This window comes from Pezoporus flaviventris, unplaced genomic scaffold (genome assembly GCF_033815535.1).
Source record: "Pezoporus flaviventris isolate CSIRO_AGI_PZ_B2104156 unplaced genomic scaffold, CSIRO_AGI_Pfla_v1 ptg000107l, whole genome shotgun sequence".
Taxonomy (NCBI): domain Eukaryota; kingdom Metazoa; phylum Chordata; class Aves; order Psittaciformes; family Psittacidae; genus Pezoporus; species Pezoporus flaviventris.
In genome coordinates, this window is record NW_026892655.1 from 1,263,798 (window position 1) to 1,287,705 (window position 23,908).

At 57.6% G+C, this 23,908-nt stretch overlaps 1 protein-coding gene across 3 annotated transcripts in view; it reads right to left on the reverse strand.

Moving 5' to 3' along the window:
- Positions 1–273: 273 nt before the first annotated feature.
- The window catches only part of SKAP1 (src kinase associated phosphoprotein 1), a 140,693-nt gene continuing 117,058 nt past the window's right edge, over positions 274–23,908 (reverse strand). Inside the window, exons 5-12 of one of the 3 annotated variants that reach the window (XM_061477733.1) lie at positions 22,698–22,781; positions 21,517–21,641; positions 20,753–20,816; positions 20,393–20,557; positions 16,757–16,819; positions 12,245–12,357; positions 1,644–1,761; positions 274–1,122 (exon numbers count right to left, since the gene is read on the reverse strand). In XM_061477733.1, coding sequence (XP_061333717.1) covers positions 1,660–1,761; positions 12,245–12,357; positions 16,757–16,819; positions 20,393–20,557; positions 20,753–20,816; positions 21,517–21,641; positions 22,698–22,781 — 716 coding nt within the window. In that variant the 3' untranslated portion in view covers positions 274–1,122; positions 1,644–1,659. Of the gene's footprint in view, positions 1,123–1,643; positions 1,762–9,959; positions 10,718–12,244; positions 12,358–16,756; positions 16,820–20,392; positions 20,558–20,752; positions 20,817–21,516; positions 21,642–22,697; positions 22,782–23,908 lie in introns of those variants that run through there. The other 2 variants (XM_061477730.1, XM_061477732.1) reach the window with 2 other exon arrangements.

A 23,908-nucleotide genomic window follows, 5' to 3' on the forward strand; every position in this document is an offset into this window, starting at 1 on the left:
GGAAGGGCTCAGCGCTGGATGCCGGTGGTGGAGCTGGGGCAGGATCAGGCCCCCGGGGGCCATTTCCGATGTGTGGGGCTGGGGTAAATGCACCCGGGCAGGGCCGGGGCCTCGGCCTCGTCCGTTTTACACCGGAGCATCCGTTCTGCCCTGCCAGGATCCCAAAGGGCTCCTGGGAACGACGCTGGAGAGAGGGATACTGGAGACAGGGGAGGGTGAGCGCAGGGCAGAGGGAGAGTTTCTCACCCAGTTCCAACCCCTGCCACGGGCAGGGACCCCTTCCACTGGAGCAGCTTGCTCCAACCTGGCCTTGAGCACTGCCAGGGATGGGGCAGCCACAGCTTCTCTGGGCACCCTGTGCCAGCGCCTCAGCACCCTCACAGGGAAGAGCTTCTGCCGAAGAGCTCAGCTCAGTCTCCCCTCTGGCAGGTTAAAGCCATTCCCCCTGGCCTGTCCCTACATCCCTTGTCCCAAGCCCCTCTCCCGGTTTCCTGCAGCCCCTTTAGGCACTGGAGCTGCTCTGAGGTCTCCCCTTCAGGAGCCTTCTCTTCTCCAGGTCCAACAACCCCGCCTGTTCTGACCCGGGCACCAACGGGTCCCCCCCATCCAAACACCCGCACGCCGGTGCCGGTACCCGGGCTCACCCTGCGGGCGATGCTCCTGCTCCGGTGCAGCCCCGGGAGGGCTCGGCACCCTCCCCGGGAAGGCGGCGGTCTGCAGGTACCTACCACCATCTAGTGGCCCTTCAGCCAAGTGCGGGAGGAGGAGGAGGAGGAGGAGGATCGGGATGCACCGGGTTAATCCTCGGCCGTGGGGACCCCAACGGGCCTGGACCACACCTGGGGATGCTCAGAGCTGGGGCTGGGGGCGAAAAGGCGCTGCTTGCACCCAGCTCCGGCTCCGGCCCCACGGCAAAGACTGGAGCAGCCAAACATGGAGAGGAAAACGGCTTTATTGTGGGGTGCCACCCCCCGTGCCCCACTGTGCCCTGATGGCGCTGCTGTGGGTACCACAGGGCAGGGCTCTGGTGATGGGACGTGGGTCTCTTCATGCAGCGGGTGCCTGTAGGGTGATGGGGATGGTGTCAGTGGTATCTCAGCATGGTCAAGGAGAGAGAAGCACCTGGATTTGGGGAAGGGGAGAGACAGGGCTGATGGTGGGAAGGGGACACTGAGACACTGACGTGGCACAGAGGGGATGACAAGGCTGGGATGTGTCTTGGTGAGTGTGGAGGTCTCGCTGCCCCAGGTGGGTACCAGGACTTGGCTGCAGACCCCATCTGCTTTCCCAGCCCTGACCCTGCCTTCAGCTTCCCCATCTCCCACATTCCCCCATCATGGGTTTTGTTTGAATCATTGCAAACCCCAGCCTGGTTTGGGTTGGTGTCAGTGTTGGTGCTGCAGCTCTGGTGGAGGTGGCTGCTGGGGTTCTACCGCGTTTCTCCCCATGGAATCTGAAGGATTTGAGGGCCATGGGGCACGGATGCATCATCCCTTGATCACACCTGGCTTTCCTGAGCTCACCTGCTCCCGTGTAAAACAGGGACCAGGAGATGGAGCCAAAGGCAGCTCGCAAGGCTCAGCACCCTGAGGATGCTGGTGCACCCCAGAACAGAGCTGCCACCCCTGTGACCCATCCCTCACCTGGGCTGATGGGTCCTCATTGCTCCTCCAGGTCATAGGCAGCTGCCAGGTAATCCTTTGGGACGATCCCGACCGCGTTGTTGAGCTCTCCAACCCACCATCCGTACACGTTGTACTCCTGAGGGGACACAGTGGGGTCAAGTGCTGGCACGCTGCTAAATCCATCACTGCCCTTTCTACCCTTCATCCTGCCCCACTCCCCAGCTTCACCCAGGGTCCTGCAGGGCCATGGTGTGGAAGCTCAGCATTCCATTCACCCCCTGGGGTGGGAACTGGGGGATCTCATTTCAGATGTCAGCCCTTGGGATGAGAGCCCAGGTCCCAGCCTGGAGCTCTCTGCAGCCGGACCGTGCCGGGTTAACGTGCCCCTTCCCAAGGTTGTTCCATGACAGAAGATACCGGAGGCAAATAGTAACAGGAAAAGCTTCTTGCACTCCCTGTGTGTGTGAGAGGAGGAGCTGGCACACACAGGCCCGAGGGGTTTGCATCAAAACAGGAGATTTTCACGTAAAGGAGATGGATGTTAACAGTGATGTGCACAGCAGCACATCCCGTGTCCCACACGAGCTCCGGTCCCTCCGCCTGCCTGGGGCATTTAATGGGTCTCCAACCTCATCCCTGCTTCCCAACAGGAAAAAGAAACGGGCTTTGCTCAGGATTGAGTCCCCAGAGACGGATTTTGCTCCTGATGCTTCCAGATGGTGCTGCCCTCACTGGAGCCAGGAAAGGATCCCTCGACACCGCAGGGGCTGGGATCCCCCTGCTCCCCATGGACTCCCATGCAAACCGCACTGAGTCACCCCCTCCATAGAAAAGCAGGAGCACGGAGGGACGCGAGCCCCATCCCAGCAGCCAGCGAGGAAGAATCCTGCAAACCCAGCAGGGAAACCTGGGCTCTGCCTGCTCTGCTCTGCTCCCTGGGCAGAGGGGCCGAGACGCACCCCAGGATTGATGGGGACCCCCCCAAGCCCCAGCTCCGCCATAGCCCGCCCTTCCGCTGGGATGAACGGCAGCCGAGCCCCTCGCCTGCTCCGCAACCAGGGGAGGGAAACGCAAATGGGAGCCAGGCGAGGCCGCGCCGCTCGCTCCCAGCCTTGATTCCACTGCGCGGTGCCAAGAAGAATTAAAAGAACATTAAACTCCCCGCAATGACGGCCAAGTCCTCGTTTCCGAGTGCCAAATTGCGCCGCGCTGCATCCTACAGATGTTCCTTAATTATGCTAATTTTTATTAAGCGATTAAAACGAGGAGAGCGCTGGCACAGCGAGGCAGAGCCCAGCGCAGCCTCAGCTCGGCTCTCATTTACATCCCGCTCGCTGATGCCCGCGTTGGAAAGGGAGGGGAGGAGGAGGGAATCTGAGGCTGGTTTTGCTGGGATCTACCTAATTACACGTTAATGGGGCCTCTGTGCGCAGGACCTGCGTGGACCGAGGTGGGGAGGGGGAAGTCGTTTGGTTGGGATGCTACAGACGGGGCTGAAAAGCCATTAGTTGGGAGGGGAATTGCTCCAGTGAGGTCGGCGCGCCCGGAGAAGGGAGAGGGATGCTCAAGCTCCATCAGGGCAGCGGGAGCTCGGAGGCTGCGCCCATGGGTGCTGGTGCTACACCAGCTCCTGGGTCATTTCAAGAGGCAGAGCGAAGCCAATGCTCTGCTCCAGCCTCAGAAGCACAGCAGGGATGAGCAAACCCCTTCCGGGCTGGAATGGAACAGGGAACTGAATGTGAGGCTCACCCACCACCCATCCTCCCAGCTCCGCTCCTGAAATGCTGTGAGCCTATCCCAGAAGGATGAGACCCCCTCGAAGCGCTTCTCCCTGTTCCATTCCCAAGATCCCTGGTGCGAACCCAAAGCAGACGCTCGTTCCCATAATGGCCCACCATCAGGGTGTTTATGGCGGGTTGGTGCACGGGGCCATAAAAGCTTTATGCTGCTCATCTCCATTGACAAAGGAAGAAGGAAGGGGCGGGGGGAAACAACACAACCCGGTTGCTCTCCCTGCCTTGCTCCAGCATCACCCAGGAGATATGATGCTGTGGGAATGGGGAGCCCCTCGATGGCCCAGCTACAGCTGGGCCCTGTGCCCCCACTGGGGAGGACACCCCATATCCAGTCACCAAAGGTGGGGATGAAGCCAATTGTCCCCTCTGGTCCCCCCACCTGGTGGGACCCTCAGCGTGCAGCCACCACAGCTCCAATCACCCTTCCACCCCCCCTCATGGAGCAGCACAAGCTCCCTTCCTCTGCTGATGCTCCCAAGCTCTCCTTTGCCACCGCACTCCCTCATAAACAACCCCGCTGGGCTTCGGGAAGCCCATTAATCACCCCCCTTCACATAGGAGATCAATGATGCTTTGATGGATGCCGAAGGAAAAGCCAATCAGTCAGGGACTTATCGGTTTATGATTGCTCGGCCCCATTATTAGTGCTTGTGTGCCATACATTATGGTTAGGAAAATGGAGGCATCTGATTCCTGCATGAGGGATGGTGGGAGCGCGAGGGGTCGGCTGACACCGGGGAGTTTTATACCAGGTCAGCTATACATCTCCTTACCTCAAAAACCAGCCCGGCGCTGCAGCAAGCTCTGGAATCAAGGGGGAACTGGTCCTCAGCGGGAGGCAGATGAGGGATGTGGCTGGGAACGCCATTTCCTTGGCATGGCACCCAGAGGAGTTAATTTGGGTGATGCTCATCCTTTGCCATGGCCCACCCCCATCACACTGCTCTTTGTAGGGTAAAGCCCCATATAAAGCAACGATTCCCACTTGTTTCCAATGAGTCAATTCCCAGCTGCTGTGAGGAGCTGAGGACACTCAGCTGGTCCTTGGGCATTGCTCCTTCCCCTTGTCCCATTGCAGTGCCTGTGCCAGGGTGTTGCGGAGTCCCATCCCACCAGGGTCTGTGTATCCAATCCCACTGTGGTCCATGTATGGCATCCCATCAGGATCTCCACATATCAGAAATGTTAGGGAAAAAAATAGGGATATTAAGTAATTATTCCGGTGGTGAGGCATTGCCACAGGATACCCAGAGAAGCTGTGGCTGCCCCATCCCTGGCAGTGTTCAAGGCCAGGTTGGATGAGGCTTGGAGCAAGCTGCTCTAGCGGAAGGCATCCCTGCCTATTGTGTTGGAATTAGATGAGCTCTAAGATCCCTTCAAACCCAAACCAGGCTGGGGTTCTCTGATTAAACCCAACCAACCCCTAGGCACCACGGCCCAAGATGCTGCTGCTGACCTAGTGACAGGCAACCGCATCCACGGGGAGCGATGGCACCGCATCCACGGGGAGCGATGGCACCGCATCCACGGGGAGCGATGGCACCGCATCCTCGGGGAGCGATGGCACCACATCCACGGGGAGCGATGGCACCGCATCCTCGGGGAGCGATGGCACCGCATCCACGGGGAGCGATGGCACCGCATCCACGGGGAGCGATGGCACCGCATCCTCGGGGAGCGATGGCACCGCATCCACGGGGAGCGATGGCACCACATCCTCGGGGAGCGATGGCACCGCATCCACGGGGAGCGATGGCACCGCATCCTCGGGGAGCGATGGCACCGCATCCTCGGGGAGCGATGGCACCGCATCCACGGGGAGCGATGGCACCGCATCCTCGGGGAGCGATGGCACCGCATCCACGGGGAGCGATGGCACCGCATCCACGGGGAGCGATGGCACCGCATCCTCGGGGAGCGATGGCACCGCATCCACGGGGAGCGATGGCACCGCATCCACGGGGAGCGATGGCACCGCATCCACGGGGAGCGATGGCACCGCATCCAGCCGGCGGCAGAAGGTGCAGCTGGAGGGGCTGGGAGACAACAGCGGCACTGGCTGGGCTGAGGAGCCGGCGGGGCAGCGCCGCGTTAATCCCAGCGCCACGAAGCGCACGGGCTCCGGCGCGCCCGGACCGCGGCTCCGAGCCTCGGGCCCCGCGGGCGAGCGCGATGGGACGGAAGCGTTTCATCTGCTCGGCCCATCTGTGCCCGGAGAGGCGCCTCCGAAGCTCCACGTCGCCTTTAATATCCTCCTAAATCACCTCCCCGCAGCACTTCAAGGGGCCGTGGCTGCAATAGCACAGGTTCATCGAGAGTGCACGGGAGGGGGGGGAGCTGCTGGGGATTGGCTTTGGTGGAGCGCGGTTCCCAGGGAATGGGGGGTTCCTGTGCCCCATCCTGCTCCAGAAAGCTCCATCCTGCTCACACATAAAATGGGTGCGGATGCTTGGGCGATGGGGGAGACCCCAAAACAGCCACAGCTTGAGGGGGGTGGACACCCCTGGGTGCCCCCGCAAATGTTGTGTCCTCCAGAGGTGCTTCAGCTCAGGTGCATCCCGCTCCTGCCTCAGTTTCTCCATCACACTAAGGTTGACCCCCCTTTAATGTGGCTTTTCAATGCTTGGGGGGGGGGGGGGGGTTGTAAGAAAGATGGGGATAGGGTTTAGCAGGGCCTGTTGTGACAGGACAAGGGGGAAAAGTGGTTTTAAATGAAAACAGGGAGATTCAAACCAGATCTAAGAAATGCTTCATGCTGGGGCACAGGGTGCCCAGGGGGTGGGAGATTCCCCATCCCTGGATCAGGATCAGGCTGGAGAGGCTCTGAGGGTCCTGCTCTGGTGGGGATGGCCCTGCCCTTGGAGAGGGCTTTTAAGGGTCCCCCTCCAATCCAAACCATGATTCTGTGAATCTATCTCCTGGGCTGCCACCCCCAAATCGCCCCACATCATGTGTGGGGTGCAGGGGGGGCTCCGGGGCTGCAGGGTTCCGGGCTGCAGGGGGTGTCTAAGGGGGAATGCTGTGTGTGTGTGTGTGTGTGTGTGTGTGTGTGTGTGTGAGATGCTCGCGTTGCCCGGCAGCGCATCCCCGCGTTGCCATGGCAGCCGCATCCACCGGCTCCCGAGCGACCCCGGCGGGGTCAGGCGCGGGTCGGCAGAACAAGAGAGCACCGGCACCGGCGGCAGCGGGACCCCAAGCCCCGGCCCCGACCCCGTTACCGCTCCCCCCGGCCATAGGGTGCGGATGGGAGCAGCGATGGGCGCTATCGACACGTCCTTATAGCGGCTGCTTCCTCCAAAGGTCACGGCGTTCTCCCTCCTTCCTTCATTAATGAACTCCTCATGCGGGTTTCTGGGGCTGGGGGGCGCAGGACGCTGTGGCTGTGGCTAAAGGATGGTGAGCAGCAAAGGGGTCGTGGCAATGGAAACGGCTCCTTGACTTCCCGGGAACTTCCCGCACCGGGAACGTGCCAAACCGCCCTGTTCTCCTTTGCAACCCGCTCCACAGAGCGCAAACCCCAACCAACCCCAGCCAGCCCCGGAGCGGCTCCATCCCTCCCTTAGGATTTATGATCCTCATTAACTGATGACCTTGAAACGCGCGTCCTTTCCGCAGGGATTGCTGCGAGGGTCCATTTCCCATCCAAACCAGGATGGGGAGGGGGGGGTCACCGGACCCCTCTGCCCCAGCCCCTTTCTCTATCACCCCACAGCCCCAAAAGAGCCAGCGCCGGGACCCTGTGATCCCCTCCACAGGCAAAAATCACACCGAGGGGTCCGAATCCATGCGGGAATCGCAGTGGGGAAAGGCAGGGAGGAGGGGAAGAGCCTCAGCCTCAGCCGTGCCCCCGACGCCGCTGGTTCATAAAGAGAAGGCGGGGAGCGGCGGCTGGGATTCGGTGACAGCTTCCCCAGGACACAGCGAGATGCACTTGTGTTATTTTAATTAAATACTGCATTATGCTTTGTGACAACTTCATGGCCACAGCGTAAATGAATCTGGAATTAAAGTCTTACTTAGGCATTCCACTACTTCCCCCCCCGCCGCCGCCTCCTTTCCCTTCCTCCCCTCCGCGTTACAAAGCAAAAGGCCATAAAATCAAGATGTTTGCTCAGTTACAGATGGAGCAGCTTGGAAAAGAGGGGGGAAAAACAGAGGAAAGGAGACGGGGAGGAGAGCGGGACGCGCCAGCGGCTGGTGGAGGAGAGCACCAAGGGGCGATGCTGGAGGTTAATGGGGTGTGATCGGCTCCTTCCCTTGACCGCAGGGTTTGGTGCTGCCGTGATTGCCGCTTCCCATTCGTGATTTGAAGGGATGAAGCCCTGGAAGCTTGAATCCATCGGGGATGGGGTCTGTGGCGACGGAGTTATGGCGAAAGGGGAACGTCTTACTTAACAGCCAGCCCTGGAAGTTCAATTCCATCCCTCCATTAACCCGTCTCTAATGAAACCAGACCGTACGTGACATTTTGCGCTGGATCGCCTTTAAATGTTACCACATCCATTGGCTTAAATGTTACCCTGAACTGGGAGATGGGCTTGTAATTACCTCCATCTCCCTAATGAACTCAGAGTTCTGCCGTCTACTGGCGTTTGACAGCGGGAAAGCAAAACAAGGGGGCTCAGGAACACAAAGCCCCCAGTTTCAAGGGGGGCAGAGACAGGATTTAATCCTCCTCTGCTCTATTTTGCCCTCATGGAATCACGGTTCCATCCTCGCATCCCCTTTAGTCCCCATTAACCACCCCCCAAATCAAAAGGGCTCACTTCCATCTAGCCGCCCGCTGTATTAGCCCCATATCCATGTGGATAATCCGCAGGTCCATAAACCACCCGCAGCCTGGGGAAGTTATGGCCGGGGAGGGATGGTTTTAACGACGAGGCTCTGCTTCCGCATTTTCCCAAGTGGAATTTCCACTTCTATTTATGAAATAAGCCGGGAAATCGGCTCCCATTTGTTAAAGCCGGGAAGAAAAAGCGGATTTTTTCAGTCTTTTATAGGAATAGCTCCATATTTTTCTCTTTGGCACCCATTTGAACCAGGGCAAAATATCCCCCCCCCCTCCAAACCGGATTAGCAAGGGGCTCGTTACTAAATCTCTGTCTCATAAAGGCAGAGTTGACTCTGGAGGAGCTGCCGCTCCTAAGGCTGCCTTTGGAAAATGGAAGGATTGTCACCCTTAAAGACACAAATTTCCTCTCTAATATATTCAAATGGAGGCCTCGGAATCCAATCCTACATGGGCATATCTCATAAATTCTCAATATTTCAGCCTCAACAGCCTCCGATGGTTAGTTTTAAAGATTTATGTGGTAAAAAATTACTCGGTGATGAATATAGTTTATTCTGCGCAGTATTGGAGGGGATCAGGAATTAAACCACTGTCTTTAACAGGGAATTTATTATTACCTCTGTCAAAGCCAAAGTCTTTAACGGCATTTATTATACATTTCAGGGCAAAATGAATGGTTGGGGACCGCTTTAAACCTGAACACCCCCCCCCTCCCCAAAGGACCCATGGGCCAGCCCATGGGCTGGGGGGCAATGTTTCAACAGCCCCCCAGGAGCACTGGGGTGGCATCGGGGTCCCGTGAGCATGGGGAAGGGACCACCAGTGCCCGCTGCACAGGGCAGGGTGGCTGGTGGGGGTGAGAGCAGCAGGGTTGGGGCACGGTGTGGGATGAGGCATTGGGTGAGTCCCAATGGATGGGGCGCAATTTGGGATGCAGCAATGGGGACACACGGGTGAATCCCAATGCATGGGGCGCAATTTGGGATGCAGCAATGGGGACACACGGGTGAATCCCCATGGATAGGGCACGATTTAGGATGCAGCAATGGGAACACATGGGTGAATCCCCATGGATGGGGCATGATTTAGGATGCAGCACTGGGGACACACGGGTGAATCCCCATGGATAGGGCACGATTTAGGATGCAGCACTGGGGACACAGGGGTGAATCCCAGTGGATGGGGCACAACCTGGGATGCAGCAATGGGGACAGAGGGGCACTGGGGCATCGCCGGCGCTGCCGCCAGCGCTCAGCCTCCCTTTTGTCCTCGCCTGTGCCAATGTCCCCTCATTTATACAAATTACCTGGGAGGAATGAGCCTGCCAGGGGCTCGCTCTGGACCATTGCTTCCCGGCGGGGGGGCGGCAGGGCCGGCCCTCACTTGGATTTGACCGGTGGCTGACCGTTGCCTTCCAGCTGACCCCAGCCCCAGCCCCATTCCCCTCCCAAAGGGGTTATTGATGGGATGGGAACGCGGCCGAGCCCCGGGGGCAGACCCACGGCCCCGGGATGGGCGCTGAGCCCCGGCTGGGCTCATCACACGCTGGCTCCATCACCCAAGAGGTTCAGCACATCGGGGGGGGCCGTGGCCTCGCCCCACGGACGAGACGGCCCCAAACCCACGCAGAATGCCACTAGATGTCACCACACGCCTTTCGCTCCGGGGCCGGGGTACAGGAATATTCTCCCCCCCATCCCCTTCCCTCTCCCCGTTTCCCCCCCTGCTTTCATTGAAAGCAATTGAGAGAATTAACTTATCCGGTTTTATGGCCTGCTTGTCACATCCAACTAAGCCCACTTAAAATAGGAAGTCTCACTGCATTCAAATCATTATCAGAACGTACAAATCACTCAGCCAGGGGAAAGGGGAGCGATGCCAGGGAAAGGGATGCAGTGCCGGGGTCACCGCTTCCTCCCCCAGCCCAGATTCATTCCCTCCCATGCATTATCCCATCTGGGCTGCACTGAGCAGGGTCGTGCTTTGGGCTCCCTGCAAAGGTGGGTGATGAGGTGGGGAAAGAGCTTGGGCAGATGTGACCCCCCCCAGCCCTGTTATTCCCGCTATCCCTGCAGCAACACATCACTGGCGGCACTGGGGTGCAATGAAGAGCATCAAGCCCAGGTTTGGGGATGATGAGAAAAGCCCTTCACAGTGGCATTCCCTGGTTCAAAGTCAAAGCCTCTTGGTGGCAAGGGGCTGGGGGGCTACAGCACCAAAGGGACGGCTCCCAAGGAGGGATGCAGCAGTGATGATGCTTCCCTTGCATCCCTCCACTGCAGCATCCCTCACGTCCCCAGGTCCCTTCTATCTACCGGTGTCCACAAACCCCCAAACCACTTTTCCATGCTGCTGCTGGAAATGTCAGACAGGGCCCGAGCAGCAGCGTTTCAAACACACCAGATGGGTTTTTATATTAGCTCCTATTTCATGTTCAGCCGCAGCGGCCGCACCGCTGAAGCGGCCGCCCCGGCGCTGCCGACTTTGCTTCGCTGAGATTAATTCTGCAGAATTAATTGGGACAAGATTGAAAAGGAAATTAAAACGCAGCCGAACGAACAGGCTTTTCGAACACCTTTCCCCCCCCCTTCCTTTCTGCCTCCATCCTTTCCCCCTCCCCGTCCATCGCCGCCTCCGTTCCGCGAGCATCCGTCGCGCAGAGTTATTTACGGGGGAAAAGCTCTCAGGAGCGATCGGTTCCGTGTGAGGGAACCAGCACAAGAGTCGCAATCTGGAGGCACTGAAGAGAGCGAAAACCCTGCCGTGACTCCAAGCTGTGTCCCCGAGCTGGTGCAGGGCTGGGGGGGGACACCAGACCTGCTCTGCTGTCAGCAGGATGAACCGGGGCACCGGTGATGGCACCGGTGTCACCCCCTGGATAAAGGAGGTGATGCAGGTTCAGTCCCTGAGCACATCAGCTCCATCCTGGGGGCCAGCAAGTCGCTAAATGCCATTGTAAAGTGCCCTGAGATCCACAGATGGGGAATTCTCAGCCTTCCAGAATGCGATGGTGAAGCCCAAGCTCCAAGCTGCTCTCTGCCACTGCCAGGGATGCAGCTGCCTCCGAGGGGACACAGGGGAGCTGGCCTCAGACATGCCAGCTAAAAGCATCCATCCCATGCTGGCTGCAGCTGGGAGGGGGGCAGGCTGGTTATGGGGCTGCTGCAGTGCATGGCTCGGAGCAAAGGGCACCCACACTGTAGGTCCGTTCCCAAGGGATCTGATGGATGGATGGACAAAACCTCCAAAGAGAGGCTGGATGCTGCCACTCCCTGCCCATCACTGCGGTGTCTGATCACCCACGTCCTCCCTGGGGATAGAGGGATACGCCAAAACAAATCTGATTCACAAGGGCCTGTAGGGACAGGCCAAGGGGAATGGCTTTAACCTGCCTGAGGGGAGACTGAGCTGAGCTCTTAGGCAGAAGCTCTTCCCTGTGAGGGTGCTGAGGCGCTGGCACAGGGTGCCCAGAGAAGCTGTGGCTGCCCCATCCCTGGCAGTGCTCAGGGCCAGGCTGGAGCAAGCTGCTCCAGTGGAAGGGGTCCCTGCCCGTTGGGGTTGGAGCTGGAGGAGCTTTGAGGTCCCTTTAACACAAACCAGGCTGTGAAAACCCAACTGCCCCCATTCATCACTGGCACGAACCGAGGCCACCGTGGTCCGGTGGGACCCGGCTGGGAGCCAGGACAGAGCCCTGCGGCGCTGAGCGGGGCAGGAGGGGGTCACAGCACCCCCGCTGATGCAAACAAGTTATTCACCTGCGTGTGCTTGCTGAAGGGAGCCCCGGTCACACCCGGCTGAGCAACTCAATTACCCCTGTGCTACCCGAGCAACAGCACGTAGGGAGCCCATCGCCATGGGAAACAGCAGGGAGAGCACACCGCATCCCGCTTTAGGGCATCCGAAATGCCACGTGCGAGGGCAGCAGGGGCCCTGGGGGGCCACTGAGCTGCTCCTTGAGCTCTGCTTTGGACCAGTTCCATCAGCTCCTGACCTTGCAGTTGAGCCCCACGATGAGCACGGGGAGGCTTTACCTTGCTGAGGATGTAGATGAGGTCTCCGCGGTGGAAGGAGAGCTCGTCGGGATGCTCGCTGCTGCAGTCCCATAGGCCTCGGTAGTAATGGGCATAATCCTGCCAGGGACCCTCTGGGAAAAGCAAAGAGAGGTCAAGGTGAAAGGGAATTATATGGGGAAATATTGGGATTGTGGGGTGGTGCCTTCGCCCCTCTCCCAAGCCCTTCATCTCCTCCTCAGGCTCAAAGTGAGCCATGGAGATCCTTACCCTGGTCCAAAGGGGACACATGGCCCCGGCACCACCTCTGCAGTGCAGTGTCCCCGCTGCGCCAGAGGCCACAGGAGGGGAACACCATTCTTTAACATGGATATTGCAGGGAGGATGCTGCTGGCGAAGGTGACAGCCTTCAGCATAGAAACCAAGGGGGGGATTGCAGGCAATGGAACAGGGATCACTCAGGAAGCCAACAGCACTGAACGGAGTGGGAACAGGGATGGGAGGAGAGCAGGGAGCAAACATCTGCCTTCACCCCCACTGCAGGAGCTCAGAGAAGGTCCCAAACCTCTTAGGGCACGATGCAACCTGAATGCTCAGGTCTGGATGTGCCTGATGGGCAAGCCTGATGGGAAGCGGCTTGTCCCAGCGCATCCAACCCGTCCTTCCCAGCACCAAAAACCCCATCCCAACCCCTCCATTCCCGGTTCCCGAGCACACAAGACAACGGTGACACCACGTTCCTGCACCCAGCTTCAGGCAGGGGCCTGCTCCGATGGCACAGCACCAAGGTGGGGGTGAACCCCGATGTCACGACACGGACATCGCCACGATGTGACCCCTATGGATAACGGGAGCCAGGCAAAGCTCGTCTTGCAGGGGGTCTGTGCTGCTCTCCACAGCTGAGCCAAGCCCAGGAAGCAGAAACAGCAAATGCTGAGCGCACGTTGGAGGCAGTGCTTCTAATATGGTCTAAGGGACTGAGTGATAAGGGTGCATGTGGAGTGCTGTGCCCAGATTTGATCACCTAAATATGAAAGAGGACATTACAGAGCCGGATAACGGCACAGCAGGGAGCAACTGGAATGACTCAGGGACTTGGGGAACTTAGGCTGGGAGAAAAAAAACCCCACCAAAGCAGGGCTGCATCCTTTGGAAAGTATTAAAGGGGGAGCACGCAGCGGCGAGGAGAAGATTGGGAAGGGAATAGAAGGAGACGAGCTACTGAGTTATTTCAGCTTGTGCTAAGTGCAAGAACCAGAGGTGATGAACTGGAGGCGGAGGAAGTCTCCGAGCAGGAGGATGAGGCAAGCAGCAGCTTTGGTCATTAACACCAAAGGTCGTTAGAGGAGGGTGTGAGGACACCATCACCATGCAGAGATTAAGCTGGGATGGGCGATGCAAGCCAGTGGCTTGGCACCGACCTGCTGGTGTCCCCTGTGAGATGAGGGTGGGGAAAGGCTGCAGTGGGGGCATAAAAGCACCGGTAATGCTTGAGCATCGCTGTTAATGTGCTGGCAGAGGGATTTAAGGACAGCGATCCCACACATCAGCTCCTCCGTGTCACTGCAGGGAGGGGAAGAGGCTTGAAACAGGAAATACAGCTTCCTACAAAGGGTTTCCAGAGCCAAAAGTGCCTGCTCCCGTGCTGGTGAGCAGCCGGGACCCATGGGTCTGCTTGCCTGGGGTGAGGATGCTGCGGGGAAGCTGGAGCCAACCTTATCCCGGTTCTCCCTCATTTACTGGGAATGCTGGGGAGGTGCCTCCCCCTCCTGCATCCGCTCTTTCCTGCTTATCAAAGGAATGAGAGGACCTTGGAGGCATCTCCCCCTCCTCAGCAAGGAGCTGTTGGTAAAGCAGAGCTTTGCAGGAGCGCCCGGACGTGGCAGGACACAAGGAGAACGTTTTCCAGCCCCCGGGAAGGTTTGCATGGAAGCTCTCGTGCTTCCCTCCAGCCCTGCCTGCCTCCAAAGGTCAGGCTTTATGGCCTTGGATGAGGAAGATGCCTCAGGATGGAAGCGCGGCTCCGCTCTTAACCCCCTGCTGCAGCTTCAGAAGCAGCCGAGATCTTTGTCCCAGATACCAGGAAGGGCTTCTTGGAGCAAAGCCTGTTCATGGGAAAGGGATCCTGGCTCCTGGCTTGCTCCTTGAAGGCAAGGCAAGGGGGGACTTCACTCTGCAGCCTCTGCAGGGGACAGGAGATGGCCACAACCCTCCTGACCAGCCAGCTCCAGGCTGGTGCAATGTGGGATGTGGGATGTGGGCTGGATCCAGATGAGCCATCGCAGGACTCCTGCATTCATTCTGCTCACTTACACAGGGACGAGGTGATGTTTAAATAGCCCCAGTGCCCCATCGAGACCTTGAATTCCACGTTCAGCTGTGATTTCACTGCTTTGCACTGCTGTGAGTGGGACGAGAGCCTGCTCTTAGGGCTCTTCTCATTAAGAGAACCAGCCAGATGTGACGGCTGCATCATCTTCCCCTGCAGCCCCAGGAAGAGGCTTTGGGAGAGGCTGGATCCATCCCAGCCCCCTTCCTTGGGAAGCCTGTTGATGCTGAAGCCTCATGACAACCGTCCGCAGCTCCGGGGTTCCACTGCTGTGCCCATGGCAGATGACAGGGAGCAGCCAGCGAGGCTTTGCTTTGCTAAGCAGAGGAACCGTGCTCTGCATCCGCAGCAGCAGCCCCAGGCCCATCCAGTGCCTGGGATTAAGCAGCCTTGAGCAGAGTAAATGAGTGTCCTGGCAGGAGCAGCCTGAAGCTGCTCCAGCATCGGGGCATCCTCGCGGTTCCTCCAACTGGGAAACAATGGTTTTCCATCAGCCAAATGCTCATCTGGCACTGCGGCCGTGTGACAGAATGAAGAACCAGCCCTCACCCTCCCTCCCACCCCAAGGACTCCCATCACCTCTCCCGTGCCCGTGGACAGGAGCGCCCATCGCCCGGCTCGGGGTTCCTGGGGCTCTGATGACCTTTCCCTCTTGGAACACAGCCTGGCTTTTCCCAGGCGAGGACTGAACCCGTTGTTTGGTGTCAAACCGACCCAGGGCTGAAAGCAATCCCCAGGCTGCTGGTGGCTGCACCGGTTCTAACCATCAACAACCATCGTGCCGCAGGCGGATGCCGATGGGCACGGGCAGGGTGTTGAAATGCCTGCTAGGGGACACCCAAAACCTAGGGATGCCCTTGGGGTGCAGGCTCATCCCCACCTCCAGCACCAGCCTGCATGGAGCCGTGCTCCACTCCCCGCTTAGGATGGGGCAGCTGGGACAGGCAAGCAGAACAAGGTATCCCATCGCCTCCTGCTTCCCTTCCCCTGCCCCGAGGCCGCTGCATGGACACAAAGGATGGATTGTGAAGATGGGGATGTTGTTTTGCCCAAGCGCTGGGGGCTGGTACCGAGCTCCACAAATCCATGAGGAATGGGGCGATGCCGCCTTGCTCCGGTCTCTGCGAGCAGCTGGGACTCATCCCGGTCTGTGCTACCAAGGCCTCAGTAGAAACAGGCCTGAGCACCCTCCCGGGCTGGGCACAACTGCCTGAGCCTGAGCCATATCCAAAGGGGTCTGATGGGTAAAGGGAAAGCTTGGATCCGGCTTTCCAGAAACACTGGGAAGTTGGGCATTGGGGTCCTCTGGGAGGGCTGAACCAGCTGGGCGATGCTTGGGCTGCACTGAGGCGAGCACAGGCACGTGTGAAGCTGGTTTAGCCACCCGTTACCCACAGCATCCAAGGCTGAAGCCCTCCGGTCTCCATCACCCAACAGGCGGGATGCCCACGGAGCATCCCCAGGGCGCTGAGCATCGCCAGGCGCAGCAGGATGGGGTGGGAAGCTCTCCCAAGCCAGGAGGATGGTTTCCCACGTGCGATGGAGCGAGCAGGGCAGCAGGAAGCCCCTGGCCAGCCCAGCCCCAGCTCCTTGGACACAAGCGCTGCTTTCCGGTGCCGGGGAGGAAGCAGGGGTGGAAAACGACGCAGGTGGGACCAGGGAGGAAACAGATCTTCCGCTCCCGTCCCGCGGTGCAGGTCCTTAAGGAAGAAGCAGGGGTGGAACCGGTGACCATGGCAGGCTCCCGGGCTGCTGGCTCCTGGTGCTTGTGTCCTTCCGGCTTCCCAATCCCAGATCCCGCCCTGCAGCAGCTTCCTCTGGGCCATGATTTGCTTCCTGCCCTCTCCCCAGGTTGTTTCTGCCCCAGTGGGATGCATGGGGGGAGCTGGCTCCGTCTCTGCGGTCCAGGACGGGACAAGGGACAGGGATGGGAGAGCCTCCATCAGGCAAGCAGGGGCTGGATGCTGAGGCTCCTCCGTCGAGAGCTCACTAAGGCCAAGGGGTCCTGTCCATATGGGAGAGGCACCCCCATGCCCACAGCAAGGAGAAGATGGGGAGAGCTCCCCCAGCCCAGCCTCAGGGTCTCCTGGGGCCTCTCCCATCCTCCTCACAGCCTCCATCACACCCCAGGATGCTCAAAGGCAGCGGGACTCAGCCCCCCCAAAGCGTTCCTTAAAGTTGGCCAAAGCAGGGTGGGCTCTTACCGCTTCTCTGCCTGCTCCCTGCGTCCTTGCTGTCCTCTGGGAAGGGGGGATCGAGCTCCTCGTCTGGGAAGGGAAGCAGCAGAGCTGTCAGGGGAAGGGCTGTGAGCGTTACTGCTACCCCAAAGCCCCCGGCAGGCAGAGAGCATCCGACTGCCACAGCCATAAATCCCCGGCTGGGCTGTGGCGAGTGGGAAGGGAGGAAGTCACAGATCGTATTGTCAAGCGTGTTGCATAAACCCATGAATTGTTGTTAACACGGGGCAAAACAAATCGCCTCTTAGAGCCCCATAAATTGGGGCCGCGCTTTGCCCGGCACAGGGAATGCAATGGGGGGATGCCGGGATGGAGATGGGAGGAAGGAGCAGAAGTGAAGGAGGAGAACGGGGAGCAAAGGCAGGGTGGCATGGAAGGGAATCATAGGAAACAATACCATGGCACAGGGTAAAGGAATGAGAGGCTGGAAGTCATGGGGAAGCGCTGAGAAAACAGCCGGGGGCAGATGGGAGCAAGGATCTACACACGGATAAGAGCTCGAACCCACCTACAGTCGGTATCTCTGTATGTTATACATGTATTTATAAAGTTTATTGATACCCATTTTCTATCTCTAAAATAGACCCAAACCCATCTGCACCTCCTGCACTGCTGCCGCCTCCCTGGGGAGCAGGGGGCAGTCCCGGATGCAGCCCCGGACGGGATGCATCCCTACTGCATCCCAGGGGATGCGGCTTTGCCGTCCCCTTTAGGCAGAGCCAGCAGACACCGAGGCTGGGCCAGTGAAGCGCTGGGGCTGCTCCGGCGTCAATCCCAGCCGGAGCTGATCGATGCAAACCAGGTCAGAGCTGGGCTGCCCGTTACAAATTGCATCCCGTGGTGGAGGGTCACTGCTGCTGCTCCCCCCATTAGATGGGAAACGGCCCCCAAAAATCTTTCCTAAATAAATCAGACTTTATTGTAGGGGTCGGCCCCGGACGAGGCAGGATCCCATTAGCATTGATCCCAAAATGAATTATGGAAAGTGCCTTTTGCCTGCTCTTTGCATGTGTAAAAAGAGAAGGGAAATGTATCCAGAGCAGTGCTCCCTTCCCACCATTCCCACCCCCAAACCCTCACATCTGTATTCCTTTACCCTTTAACTATGGCACCGATTCCCTGTATCCCATCTCCTGAGGTGAAGGGCCATCAAACCAGCTCCTGCATGCCATGAAATCCCCAAAGCTGTCCTCCAAAGCAGGGCAGCATCATTCCCCCACCTGTGCCCAGGGGCTCCCCATATCCTTGCTGTGCACATCCTGCATCCTGCAGGCACCGCTTCCATCCCGGAGCCAGGCTGTCCTCAGGAAACCTCTTCCCAGATCCCTTCTCACAGGCAAACACAGGCTCCTTAGGAAGCATCAGATGGGGCTGGTGCAGGAATACACGTGCCGTGGAGGAAACGATGCCTCTGGGTTTCCAAGCGGAGCAAAGCTGCTCCATGGCGTGGACCAGGTGCTCTCCCCCGTGCCTCAGTTTCCCTCTGCCCTGCTCCCCCCTCACTCTGTGCCTTTGGCAGAGGTGCAGTGAGGTGCGGTCCTTGCGGCTGGGACTCAGCTTCCCACGGGAAGCGGCTCCCCACCACACCACGGCCCCAGAGCCAGGTGCTTTTCCAAGCCTGCAGCGATGCTCTGCCTCCCCTGGGGTGCCCGATCTCATCCAATAGCCTGGTTTTAGGGTGATGGATCAGAGGCAAACGCTGACAAACGCATCCCCTGGGGGCTGTGCCCTTCCCCTGCTGCCGCATCCCTGTGAGAGCATCACAACCTCACCTTTCCATCCCTATGGGCATCGCGAGTGGTCCAGGGCAGCCCCAAGCCTCAGGCATGGCCATGCCCCCCCCACCCTGCTGTGCTGGAGCAGCCTGGGCACTGGGGCAGATTCTCAGAGGAGCTGTGTTTTAATGTAGCAATTTGATTCAATTTTCCACTCTATAAAATTACCCATCACTGCTCGTTGCTTCCTAACAGACACCTTCACTCTTAATTTAACAATCCCATCGAATTCTGCCAGGGAAATTGGAAAAATTTATCACCTGTGAAATTTTATTTTTCCTTGGTTGTATCTGTTTTTGTAAAACTTCATTAACGACGATGACTTGCTGAGGAAATTATCTCTTCATCTCCCCCCCCCCCCCCTTCTTCCCTTCTCCATCCTTTTCCCTCTGTTTTCACTCAGGACACAAGGGAGGCAGCCGGGCCCAGAGGAGATCCCAGCTTGGATGAGATTGTTCCTTGCTCTTATTGAGGGGGGGAAGGAGCAGGGGGGATGAGCTCAGGGCTCATGATCTCTCCCATCTGCCCCTGTGCCCTGTGACTGGTTTCTCACCACTTGCACCCTCGGCATCAATGTGCCACCACCACCGACATCCAAGCTGCAGGAACTGGGGCCTGTGGGGGATGAGGAGCTGGCCCCTTCATGGCAACAAATGCCCCCAGAATGGGTTGGGGTGAAGGAACCTCAAAGCTCCTCCAGCTCCAACCCCTGCCACGGGCAGGGACCCCTTCCACTGGAGCAGCTTGCTCCAAGCCCTGTGTCCAACCTGGCCTTGAACACTGCCAGGGATGGGGCATCAGGGCACTGATGTGCATAGGAACAGGGACCGAGGGTGAACCCGGCTGCCAGGGTCGGCATCCTCACACTCTGCATCCTGAAGGGAGGGCAGCGATGGGATCCATCCTTAAACCAACACGGTGCCAGCTGCCAGCAGGTGTTACAGCTGCTCCCGTCAGCGCTGGTGGCCTCAAGGCAGTGAGGAGCTGGACACAGCCGCCAAAGCAGGCAGGGATGCTGAACGCCCTCAGCCTGACCAGCCATCAGCACCTCTCACCCACCCGCCTGGAGACCCTTATGGAGGCTCCATCCGAGCCCAGGGACCACTGTGGGTGCACCCAAGGGAAGGGAAAGCTGCTGCCCAAAGAGCTGAGGGTGCGGAGAGGAAGAGGAGCCCAGGAAGCAAAGGTGAGAGATGGAGAGAGGCTGAACACAGCCACCAAAGGACTCTGCTTTCAGGGAAGAAGCAGCACAACAGCACATGGGTTTCAATGAGGCTCAGGTGAGCCCTTGGCCAAGCCTGGGGCACATCACACCATGGGTTGTGCTATAACAAGAGCTATTGCAGAGGGTGTCACCCTTGCAGGCACTTTGAGGGCTGCTCCTGGCTCCTTTAACCGGGAGCTGCTGCCCTGCTACCTCCAGACCTCGTGCACTGTTAGAGAGCAAGCACTGGTCTTTAATGTGGTTACGTTATCATCTCCTGGAAGGCCAGTAATTGCGTTACAGCCCTGACTGTGTGCCCGGGAGGGAGCTGCTTCATCATCTCCAGTCTGATCTTCCAGGTAACACAGCCCAGAGATTCCACTCACACCAAACTTAATATCAGTGGAGCTGAAGGGAGCCTCTAAAAGCTGCCTCACCTCAATTCGCCACCCCTGCACCTCAGCACAACGCAAAGGGCTTGCTCTTGTGGTCCATCAGCCAGGCCAGACAAAGACATGGGGTCAGATCTCTGAGTCCATCAAACTCATTCCCATCCATGTGGAGTGTAGCCAAGGGTGTTTGCAGGGCTGGGGCTAGGGGATGGCTCAGGATTTGGTTGCTTACCTGGCAAAACCTCATAGATGTCATCCTCTTCCATCTCAACATTTGGCCCGTCTCGATTCAGAGCAGTATTATGGGATACCGTGGTCACAGACTCAGAACTGTCCACGTCGTTGTAGAGCTCCTCTTCATCCTCTTCATCACAGGGGATAGTGAAGGAGCTCAGGTCTGGCAGGAGAGACCACCCAACCCTGGCCTCTAAAACCAGCCAGGAGCTCTCGAGGTGGACCCAGATGTGGGCTCCAAACCGAGCCCAAGGAGCAAAGCCCCAGGACCTCTCCCTGGCTAAGAGGGGATGCAGAGCTCCAGCAAGGGAGCAGCCCAAGCCAGGGGGGCAGATGCTGCCAGGGCCACCACACTCACCCTTCAGGAGGAACTGGATCTGATCCACCCATTCTTCGGCCTCTGCTGGGCTTGGGGCTGTGAACTGGAGAGAGGTTCACCCGTTATTGTGCTGGTTCTTGGGTGGAGGGAGAGGGAGGAAAGGGATTGGGGATGGAGATCCTGGTTCTGCCGTTCTCCCCCCTGTGACTTTAGGAAAGCCATTTCCCTTCTTATCTCCCTGTTCCAAAAAGGGAACCAGAAGCGGAACAGAGCCAGACTATCCCAGAGGAAAGCTGTCAAGCCTAATTCATTAAACCAAGTCGGATGAAAACCACAATCCCCACTGAATGCACTACACCGACTCTGAACCGAGACATCCACAAGCTCAGGAAGCTTCTCCTGCAGACGTCGTGCATTGGGCTGGGTTTTCCACTGCCGCAGGTTTTAGGTTCCCCCAGGATGCTCAACATACCAAGGTTTAAATCTAACCTGGCTCTGAGGGGCTTATTTAAAACTGGGCTTCCCAAACCCAATCCTCCACCGCTTCTACACCATGCTCTTGCTTAAACCCTGTGCTCCATGAGCGCGAGCAGAGCCCAGGATGATTCTCATGCCAAGGGAAGGCCCATGCTGAGATCACCCATCAAGAAGCAGCATCAGCACCTTCTGCTTGCTTTGTTGGAGCTTCCCAACCCCCTTGAGCCCGCAGTCCAGCCTGCACCTCTGCCCCTCAACCTGGACCATGTGCTTTGGTGCCCGGTGGTCAACCAGCACGCGAGAGCCATTTGGGCCCCCGTTCCTACCTCGTAGGTGCGTTTGCCAGAGCAGGTTAACTCAAAGCAGCATCTTCTCCGAGAGTCCTTGCGGAGATGGGGAGCCAGGCGGGCACCGTAGTGCTCAATGGAGAAGGTGCCTTTAGGTTGCTTGCCTGGAAGAAGAGAAAGGTGTTAAATCTGGAATCAGCATCTCTTCATCCGGCTGGCAGATTGGGGTGCTGCAGATGTCCACACAGGGAAACTGAGGGACATTCCCATGGGGAATGGCTGGGAAAAACCCCTTCAGTCTCAGCATGTCCATGGACATCCAAAGGGAATATCATCGACTCTTCATAAAGACCCAGGAGAGAGGATGCCCTTTGAAACCTCAAGAGAAAGGCTGCTGGTGAACCTGCTTTATCTGCGCATCCTTAGGGACTTCCAGGGAGCCCTCCATAAGGATTTCAGCTCACTCATAACGGGTTTCCTTTCCTGTGTTGCCATCTGGGGAGGAGATGACCACTGCTTGTCCCCCCTCAAAGCACCAACCCTGGCTTCAACACCTACATCTACTCTAAGGATGTCCCTGCATGTACCAGGGTGAGAGGAGTTCGGATGCTTGTTCGGAAGTGAAAAGCGCTTGAGATCCCCAAAGGATGTGGACGAAGGACAAAGACCCAGCTTCACCCTCACGTCCCACTGGAGTTCAATCCTGTCCCAGTCCCAGACTGGTCACTGTGCTGCTTTGTGAGCTGCTCTCATGGCGTGTTTCTGGATGGGTGGACCAGGGGAAGGCCATCTATCTCATCACGCCAAACTCTGTTGGAGATATGAGCTGTCTGTTTGTATGGACCTGATGGAGCATGACTGCAAAATATTTATGTACACTGACACATGGGTTATATACAGCCACTGAGGGGGGTGAAGCCCAGCTGACAGCTAATGGAAAGCTTGGAACATCATTTGATTCACACACAGCTCTGTTCCTGTGGCTCTCTTCTCTTGTTCCACACCTATGAAGGTGTTTTTTTGGGGGGAAAGCAAGCTAAGATCTGCCTTTGTAGGACCTGCATGTTATGTATTGATAGGGAATTACAACCTTCTCTCTTGTCAGATGATAACCTGGCCTTGGGCAAGGGCTCTGCCTTGCTCTTTTCCAGCCCTGTCCATGCCTCCATCCATCCATCACCCACAGCCTGGGGACCAGAAGCAGAGACCTCACCACTCACTTTTCTCATTGGCGTAGTAGTAAAAGGTGCTTCTGTTGAGGACACACCAGCGCTTCTGCCACTCGGACCCGAAGAAGCTGTGCTCTGCAAGACAAGGTCAGAACAGAGTGAAAGGGATCGGTCCTGCTCTTGCGCCAGGGGAACATTTAGGGCAAAAAAGACTTCTTTTTTCCCCAATAAAACCCTGCAGATTTCTGGCAGAGAATTCAGGCAAGCAAAATATACATATGAATGGGCTGAAGTGAACTGAATTGGGCTGAACTGCATTGAACTGAGCTGCATTGAACTGAACTGCATTGAACTGAACTGCATTGAACTAAGCTGCATTGAACTGAACTGCATTGAACTGAATTGGGCTGAACTGAACTGCATTGAACTGAACTGCATTGAACTGAACTAACTGGGCTGAATTGAACTGAACTGGACTGGACTGAACTGAACTGGGCTAGGCTGAACTGGAGCAAACTGAACTGGGATGAACTGAACTGGGCTGTATTGAACTGAACTACATTGAACTGAATTGGGCTGAACTGAACTGCATTGAACTGAACTAACTGGGCTGAATTGAACTGAACTGGACTGGACTGAACTGAACTGGGCTGGGTTGAACTGAACTGGGATGAACTGAACTGGGCTGTATTGAACTGAACTGCATTGAACTGAACTGAACTGGGCTGGGTTGAACTGAACTGGGATGAACTGGAGCGAACTGAACTGGGCTGAACTGAACTGGGCTGTATTGAACTGAACTGGGCTAGGTTGAACTGAACTGAACTGGGCTGGGTTGAACTGAACTGAACTGGGCTGGGTTGAACTGAACTGAACTGCATTGAACTGAACTGAACTGGGCTGGGTTGAACTGAACTGAACTGGGCTGGGTTGAACTGAACTGGGCTAGGTTGAACTGAACTGAACTGGGCTGGGTTGAACTGAACTGGGCTAGGTTGAACTGAACTGAACTGGGCTGGGTTGAACTGAACTGAACTGGGCTGGGTTGAACTGAACTGAACTGCATTGAACTGAACTGGGCTGAACTGAACTGGGCTGAACTGAAGTGAGCTGAACTGGGCTGGGCTGAACTGGGCTGAACTGAAGTGAGCTGAGCTGGGCTGGGCTGAACTGAACTGCATTGAACTGGGCTGCTGTGACCCTTAGCCCTGCTAACTGGGTGGGAGCACAGCTTGGGGTTAAACCTCCCCAGCTGAGATTTA